The sequence below is a fragment of the Sinocyclocheilus anshuiensis genome, unplaced genomic scaffold (assembly GCF_001515605.1).
Source record: "Sinocyclocheilus anshuiensis isolate Anshui unplaced genomic scaffold, SAMN03320099.WGS_v1.1 scaffold521, whole genome shotgun sequence".
NCBI lineage: Eukaryota > Metazoa > Chordata > Actinopteri > Cypriniformes > Cyprinidae > Sinocyclocheilus > Sinocyclocheilus anshuiensis.
Window position 1 is genome coordinate 431440 of NW_015540882.1, and position 9189 is coordinate 440628.

The 9189-nt window shown below is 37.3% G+C and overlaps 1 protein-coding gene across 2 annotated transcripts in view; it reads left to right on the forward strand.

The window, feature by feature from the left end:
• Positions 1-9189, forward strand: part of LOC107688560 (USP6 N-terminal-like protein) — a 25028-nt gene that overhangs the window by 9836 nt on the left and 6003 nt on the right. Inside the window, exons 2-8 of one of the 2 annotated variants that reach the window (XM_016486261.1) lie at positions 946-1019; positions 3361-3446; positions 3712-3751; positions 3932-4012; positions 4292-4399; positions 5709-5818; positions 7298-7346. In XM_016486261.1, coding sequence (XP_016341747.1) covers positions 954-1019; positions 3361-3446; positions 3712-3751; positions 3932-4012; positions 4292-4399; positions 5709-5818; positions 7298-7346 — 540 coding nt within the window. In that variant the 5' untranslated portion in view covers positions 946-953. Of the gene's footprint in view, positions 1-945; positions 1020-2437; positions 2698-3360; positions 3447-3711; positions 3752-3931; positions 4013-4291; positions 4400-5708; positions 5819-7297; positions 7347-9189 lie in introns of those variants that run through there. The other variant, XM_016486262.1, reaches the window with a different exon arrangement.

Genomic DNA, 9189 nt, shown 5'->3' on the forward strand with positions numbered 1-9189 from the left:
CTGCTGTGTTATGCATTCAAAATATTAGAGAAATATAGAAGCTCAATGTGGAGAAGATCTTGATTATGTGAAAAACTAAACCAAGCCATTCACACAGATGCATATTCAGCGCATTTTTAGACGGACAAATATGACTGCTGCACTTACGTCTCACACAAGAGATGTAGCAATGCAAAGTTAAAACAGTTTAAACTTTTAGAAAACACGTCGCGAATTTGTGGAAGTTTATTCCTTTTCACTGCATCTCTTGTGTTTTTAAATGCAATCTGCGTGATGGGCGATTCGGCTCTTTGTATTAAGCAATGCATAAATACGTGATGCTGTTTTGTTCATAATTGTTTATGCAATTTATGAAATTATATTTGATTTATATGAGTTAATTTAGACGTAATGCAGGTTTTTTTTTATAGACATTTATTTCCTTGCGTTGACAATTTAAATGTGCTGCATTATATTGCTCATTGCGCCCTCTTGTGGCCTCGGGAGACAAGCCAAACGTTTCCTTAAGCCCTATTTAATCTGCATATAAAACATTAGAAATTAGATATTTGTTAAATTTTTATTGTGTGTTTGACTGTTAAAACAAAAAATATTTGCTGTTTGACTCAATAAATTGGGTTAATTTAAAAATACAGTGGTTAAATAAAATAAAAAAATTCTATTGCTCTTTGTTTTACAAAAGGTTATAACATTTGTCAATTAAATAAAATGTAATAAAATGTCATTAATTATTATCGATACCGAACGATATGAAACATTATATCGTTGATACATTTTTTTTAGCTATATCGCCCAGCCCTAATTTTAGCCAAACAGACCTGAAGGCAGATCAGAAGGGTATTATTAGTAATGCGTCATATTCAACAACATCTAAGGAACATGTTTGCACGCATCTACAGGAGCCAGTTTGCTCAAAGGCTTCTGCTTGTTTTGTTTCTTTTTCAGATTTTGAGATGAAGAAGGACCTTGATACTCTAATAGCTGAAGAACGGGCTGAGATCATCAAAAAATATGAGAAGGCAAGTTACATCCTTTCAGTTGTATACCTTCAGACTTTTTATAATTGTTGACCTAAGTTTTGAACTTTGACTGGTTGAGCCGATGTCCAGACAAGGGGAAACTGGTTAATGATTGTCCGTGACCCTCAGCGACATGGACAGAAATGCATATTGGCAAAGTAGCCCAAGTAAAGTAGTAGCCTAAGTGGTCATTAAGCAGATGCCTTTGCAGTACACACATGATGCAGAACACCAAGATTTGGGTATGCCAGTGCTTGGAGTAGCCAAAGTTTAAGTGTCTTGCTCAAGGGAATGATTGTGATAGCTCATGAATCAACTATCCCAGATATTTTACCACTAGACTACAAAAGTTGCTGCAGTTTGCTGTTCTTGGCAAGGAACAGCTTTCTTTAGAAATGCTGCACACAACTGATGTGAGACAAGTTATTAAAATGCTGATGTTATAATTTGTAGGTAAACATAGTTGTGGTTCATATTGTGGTAATTTTTTGGATATTGGATATTGTGGCTGAGTCTGCCTTGCTGCCATGACTTCACAGACAGCGGTTTTGTTTAAAGGTACCACCTATGGAACATTTCAGACAGGCTTCAGAGGCATAAAAAATCACATCTAATGATCTAAAACAGCGGTCTCCAATCCTGCTCCTGGAGGGTCCGTCCGTATCCTGCAGAGTGTAGCTCCAACCAGCTCCAACACACTTACCTGGAAGTGTCTAATGAGTCTGAAGACCTTGATTAGCTGGTTCAAGTGAATTTAATTAGGGTTGGAGCAGGAGAGTGGCCCTCCAAGAACTAGATTGGATGGCCTTCATCTGAAACTAATTCAAATTAGGTTTAGATAAGACCAAGTTCAAATGAGCTTCTGATAAAACCAAAAATATCTTGAGACTACAGTGTGTGTTCCTCTGTATTAGTTTCTTCTGCTCTTAATTGCTCCATCAGATGCCATTTTATTGTGTAAACTGCACACACAGGGTTGCGGGATATCATGGGCACTGAAGGTACATCTGTGCTGCACACTGTAAATTTCAGTATGTTAACGTTACTTGGAAAAAAATCTTGCAAACTTATTGTCTCAGAAAAATCTAGTTTAGATTGCTCAGTATATTAAAATTTACTCAGAAGCCAATTTATGAAAACTTGAATATGCCAAACCTTAACTAGATTTTTCTGAGGCAATAGGTTTGCAAGATTTAAAGTAAAGTTAACAAATTTAAATTTACAGTGCATTCACAAAAAACTTGCCAGATCTTAGTACAGTGGTTCTCAAACCTCTCCATTAAGTACCCCCAGCACTGCACATTTTGTATTTCTCTCTATATCTGACACACCCACTTCAGGTCATGCAGTCTCCACTAATGAGCTAATGAGTTGAATCAGGTGTGACAATTGAGGGAGACATACAAAATGTGCAGGGCTGGGGGGACTCCAGGACAGGTTTGAGATTGAGAACCACTGTCTTAGTAGACAGGATTTTATGTGAAAATTGGATCCGGACAATCCTTTGTGCCTTCATACTTCCATATACAGCTTACAAAACCAGCAAGTTCTAGCTTTCAGACACAGCCAAAATCTTTTGAGGAGGAAGTGTTTTGATGGACAACAGCTGGATGTCATGCTAACATTGCTGCTACACTCAAAAATTGACTATGTGTCTGCATACTTGGAAATTCTCTGCGTACGTCAGATACCTTTAGATAAGGCTGTGGAGCTTAGACAGATAAGATGTTCAGGATAGACAGAAATATATTCAGTTAGCAGAAATTGTGTATTCTGGGGGTTTCTTGTATCATCCCTATTTATTTTAGAGATCTGGATTGTTCTAAAAAAGAAGTGGGGTGTTTTCAAATGTTTTTCTTGCCTTTTCCTTTAAAGGAATAGTTTGCCCAAAAATGAATATTTGCTGATACTCACCCTCAGGCCATCCAAGATGTAGATGAGTTTGTTTCTTCATCATATTTGGTGAAATGTATCATTACATCACTTGTTCACCAGTGGATCCTCTGCAGTGAATGGGTGCCGTCAGAATGAGAGTCCAAGCAGCTGATAAAAACATCACAAGTAATCCACTCCAGTCCATCAATTAGAGAGAACTTGCATGTTTAGAAGAAGCAAATCCATCATTAAATCATCTTAACTTTAAACTGTCACTTCTGGCTAGTGAAAAAGTACAAAAATCCACCGACATATTTGTTTTGAACAGTTTTAACTGAATAATATGTTCATTTTTGGTGACCTATTCCTTTAAGTCATGTTTTTATTTGAGTTCCAGTCATCTATTGGTATGAGGGTCTGTTGCCTTTGCTTCAGTTTCTCGGTTTGTTTGTTGGGCCGGTTGCAGGGCAGGCATGAGGGTGTGCACATTAACCCCTGGGAGGATGCCGACTACAGCATCTACAAGGTCACAGACCGCTTCGGTTTCCTGCAGTAAGTCTCGTCTGTCCTGGCAGTTTTAACACTAGACCTCTGTCTTCAGTTGAAGATGTTAAACGCTCAACTCAACTATGTTGTTATGAAGAATATGAAGTTTGTTTTGGGCAATAGTTGATTGTTACCGCTAGAACAGTGTTGTCAGGATTGTTTTTCATAAATCCACAGTAAAATCTTAGTTGTTATTTGAATGAAGCTTCTGATTCATTTAATACTTCTACAGATTAAACAACCATTTCCCGTTTGTAATTTGTTTTTCCAGTGAAGAGGAACTGCCAACACCAACCGCGGTGGAGGAGAAGGTGACATTATATCATATGATATCAGCTTTCTTTGCACCTGCAATCACTATTAAATCTTTTGTGGCAAAATTCAGTTTTAGATAAGTTAATCCATTGAATTAGGGTGTTCTTGATGAATGGCTTCTTTGTTTTACGTACATTTTGGATTCGAGACTAAAATTCAGTATGTTATTTCCCTAGTACAAACTCCAGGAGGTTGAAAGAGAGGAAAAATGGGTTAAGATGGTGAAAAAGTGGGACAAGTACTGCAACAGTGAAAAGGTAACTAATACATTTGATAGTTCCTTAGAGCTTTAATTGGATGAGACGCATTTGAAGCCATTGTAAAATAGTTAGACTGATTAACTATATTAAGAATTGTATATAATGTTTTTTTTATTAATATATTGAGTAATTGAGCATTGTAGTCTCTTATCTCTTTGCTGTTGCTGCCATTGTATTCACATAATATGCCACTCAAAGCTGCTGTGTGTTATAGTGAAATTTAGGCCCACACATCCGGAATCCTGTTTGTTTCCTCTTCCCATGTGCATTTTGCAGATGATGAAGCGGGTATACAAGGGGATTCCCTTGAAGCTGCGCGGTCAAGCCTGGGCTCTGCTGCTGGATGTGGAAAAGGTGAAAGAGGCGAATTACAGGAAGTACGAGGTAGGAGCTTTGCAGGAATCATATTTGTGAGATGTGTTTGGGCTCCACTTGGTCCTTTGAATGAAAAGTGGCTGTTTGGTGTGCATTCATTCAATGACTCGCTTGTTTTGTCCTGTGTGATTGTTTGGGTTTAAATTAGCCAGACGTGTTTTGTCTCCAATCTGCCCTCTTGGCACAACAATGTTTTATTTCATAACAAAGGTTTCTGGTTTGCATGCTTTGTGTAGTCTGACGATTATTACATAAGTTCCCAGGTATTATATGAAAAATACAAGAAAAGAAAACCTGCAAAGTGGACCAGACTTTATGCCGCAAACCAAAAGTCTGGTTACCTGAGAAATGGTATACACTACGTTCAAGGACACATTGAATTGATCAAAAATGACAAGACGTTTATCATATTACAAAATATTTTTTTATTTCAAATAAATGCTGGTTTATGAACTTTCTATTCATCAAAGAATCCTGAAAAAAAAACGTTTCCACAGAAATGTTGATAATTGATAATCGGAAGTATTTCTTGAGCAGCAAATCAGCATATTAGAATGATTTCTGAAGGATCATGTGATGTGCCATGGTACCAATACTTATTTTTGTTTTCAGTCATTTCAGAATCTTTAGAGCTCAAGAGTTGTATTTATAACTGAACGTATATCTATATCTGAATTTCTAAATATATCTGGGTGCTGCTGTAATATTTATAACTGGTTTGCTGCTCTGACGAATGTGAATAGCAGACGTGTAGCACTTAAATGGAAACCAGTGTCTTTGGTTTTTGTATGAAAATTTAGATGCAGGTTTGCAGCCATGGTTTAGGTGTACTGTAGTGTAGGTAGCAGTGTGCACTGCAGTCATCTGCTAATTTTCTAAATATATAAAAGCTGAAATAACCAATATTGTATGTGTTATTTTTCCTGTGGAAAGCTGATGCAGCTCTTTCTGTTTAACAATAGCTTATAGTGACAATGTGTAAAAACTTTCTCCTATAAGCTTAATATGCATAGATAACCATTGGTACGCCATTTGTAGGTTAACTTTCTGAGTATATTGCTCTGAGGACCTTTACTCCGTTTGCTTGCGCATCAGTTTGGGGTGGGACTATCTGTTTGTCTGACCAATAGCAGATGCGGGCAGTTTTTGTGAAACCTTTTTGAAAAAAATATTATTTTTGCAATTCTGTTTGGTGCGGCTAACGCTAAAATTTAGCATTTAACTTTGAGTTTTGGTTTTACTTTAGTTTTGGATATTCTGTAGTTTCCAAAAAAATATAACAGTTATTGCTAACTTTTTTGTTTTCATGTTGTTGCAGAAAATGAAGGAACAAGCCAAGAAGTATTCGACAGAAATTAAGCAGATTGATCTTGATGTCAACAGGACCTTTAGAAACCATATCATGTTCATGGATCGCTTTGGGGTCAAGTAAGAAAGATATTGCATGAACTCATACATACACACACACTCAAGAAAGTCTTTATCTTCATTTCACTCAAGGTCTGTTTGGCATTGTGCTTTTCAGTTGAGATGCTCAGACTACTTCCTCTTTGTTACTGCGTTTTTGTTCAACTTCCTGTTACTGTGAGCGGCCTCACAGGAAATGATACAACCGGTGACTCATTACCATCATCCCCAGAATAAATATATACTTTGATGCTGTCCATAACAACAGCATAAAGTTCTGCCACAGTGTCACGAAAAGAAAAAAAAAGATTTCCTTTCGTACCAGACAATCATAAAGACCCACTTGGGATTGAATATCCTCTTGAAAATGGACAGTCATCAAAAATGAGTGTATCATACATTTTTAACAAAACGTTGCCCAGATGCCCCTCAATAATCTTTCCGTATATTTGATATTCAAAAGTGTCATCCCACTTAACAAATTTAAACTGAAAGGGTCTTGTAGATAAAAGTGCACAAGAGGTTTCAGCTATGTGGCTTGCATGGGCAGCACACCCACAACATACGTAGATCAACCACAACCTCTTTGCACAGGGTATCTGGTGGATGGAAGTTCTGAGCAATGACTTCTACATTTTTATTAGCACTGCGTGGCCAATAAGAGGATATGGGGTGGAAGTTCTGTTTAACACATCTGCTGTTTGTTTGTGTTGCTCATGAGTGTTTCTACGACACACTAGTCACAATTCTGCTTTCCTCTGGCCTCTTACCAAGGGTCTTGCTGTGCATTGCTAAATCTTCTCAAATCTGCAGACATTATGAATTATTAACATACGTCTCCTTTGGATGTGATGGTTTGTGCATGGATGGATTCTGCTACTGTGAGCTGGTTTCTTTCTGCTGTTCGATTTGGGCTGGACCCTCAGTGCTTTTAGGACAAAATGTAGTTGGATTAATGAAAAAGATGGATGTCCATGATGAAAAATAATAATAAATAAATAAAATGATTTTAAAACATAATGTTTGGGTTCATGTTGGGTTCAAATAATTTTGAACAACATTGTGTTAATTGAAAATTACAACTTTTTCAGCCAAAAAAATATTTGATTGAATGACTCATTAATGATTAAGTAAATAGTTTACAACATAAAAAGTATTTAAAAAAATTATCTATTGTAATGAATATCATGACGTTTTCTTAGGGTTATAACTTGCCATCTCATGAATAGGTCAAATTAACCTTAAGAGACTGAATACAATAATTGAATAATTTTAATTCAGAACTTGAATACAAATTCTTTACAGAAGAGTCTCATTCAAGAAGACATTGTCTATATGTAGTGCATTTTTTATGTATTTCTCAATGGATTACAGAAATATTGGCATCATGTCATTGACCTGGTTACTGTATACATTGAACTAAATGTTTGAAATCATAATTATAGCCATCTTGTAATACTGGGAACAGTTTGATTGAGCTGTGTTTTTTGTCCTTTACAGACAGCAAGCCCTGTTCAATGTGCTGGCAGCGTATTCAGTCTACAACACGGTAAGAGACTGACAGAGTTTGAATGTTTGTGTGTAAATGTGTTATGCAACTCAGAACAGCATGTGCTGGATGAACCAGAGCAGAGGGGAAGAAGTTCGGTGTCAAACCCTGTCAACACAGACACACACACACAGACAATTACTCTGCTACTGGCGACTTCCCATCGACTTCTATTGTTCTTACGTTAAGCTAAATATAATGGCTATAGACCCTAACCCGAAAATAAAGCTTGTATTTGCATCAGTGAATAAAGACATGGCTACATGCCAATTTGAATACCATCCGTACTGTATAAAATGCAAGATTTGGAGAATTGTGTTCCAAATGGTAGCATGTTGAAAATAGTAGGTACTATAAACCCGAATGATAGACTGTGTGGTTTTTGGGTTAAATTTCCCATAATCCCTTTTGTTTGTAAATGTATGTGCTTAAAAGTTAATAATGGAATACACTTAAAGCTGGAATGCATTACGTGTCTTTTAAAATATGATTTTAAAACACTAGGCATCATACACTTGCCACCTTTGTAAATGATTCCAGAGAAAATCTGGGCATTATACACTAAACGACTGGATCTTTTACACAGTACCAAACATTAAGTCTTTCCAAACGCCGCAAACTCATGCAGAAACATGCGCCTCATTGCTAGGAGACAAATAAAAGCAATGTGTGTTCTAAAACCAGTTCTAAAACAAGTTTGATATCCTTCAACTGGATGGAATCATAGTCTGAAAAGTCTGCGCCAGTTATACATTACTGATTTTTTGTGAAATTGATGACCTCTGACTGTACAAAATCTGCAGACTGGCTCTGACTTTCGGAAACTAAAAAAAAAAAAAAAAATAATTCTAAAATCAGTTAACAAACCAGTTTGACTTGGCCCGTAAGACCAGCTAGCAAGTCAAATTTTCTGTGGAGAACTATATTTGCATGGTGTGTGGAGTTGCTGCCTATATAGCAAATCATGATTTATGAGGATTCATGACTTAAAGGGATAGTTCACCCAAAAATGTATAATTACCCCATGATTTACTCACCCTCAAGCCAACCTAGGTGTATATGACTTTCTTCTTTCAGACAAATATGGGTGACCAGGGTCTTAAGACTTTAACAAAGGCCATCTGTCTGGTGCTAATTGGATGATATGCAACTTTATTTATTGGGTACTTACTGGGAATTGACCCTAAACACATACTGAACAAAATTATAAACGCAACACTTTTGTTTTTGCCCCCATTTTTCATGAGCTGAACTCAAAGATCTAAGACTTTTTCTATGTACACAAAAGGCCTATTTCTCTCAAATATTGTTCACAAATCTGTCTAAATCTGTGTTAGTGAGCACTTCTCCTTTGCCGAGATAATCCGTCCACCTCACAGGTGTGGCATATCAAGATGCTGATTAGACAGCATGATTATTGCACAGGTGTGCCTTAGGCTGGCCACAATAAAAGGCCACTCTAAAATGTGCAGTTTTACTGTATTGGGGGGTCCGGGGGGGGTCCGAAAACAGTCAGTATCTGGTGTGACCACCATTTGCCTCACACAGTGCAACACATCTCCTTCGCATAGAGTTGATCAGGTTGTTGATTGTGGCCTGTGGAATGTTGGTCCACTCATCTTCAATGGCTGTGCGAAGTTGCTGGATATAGGCAGGAACTGGAACACGCTGTCGTATACACCGATCCAGGAACAGAACAGGAATGGAATAACAATGGGCCTCAGGATCTCGTCACGATATCTCTGTGCATTCAAAATGCCATCAATAAAATACACCTGTGTTCGTTGTACATAACATACGCCTGCCCATACCATAACCCACCGCCACCATGGGCCACTCAATC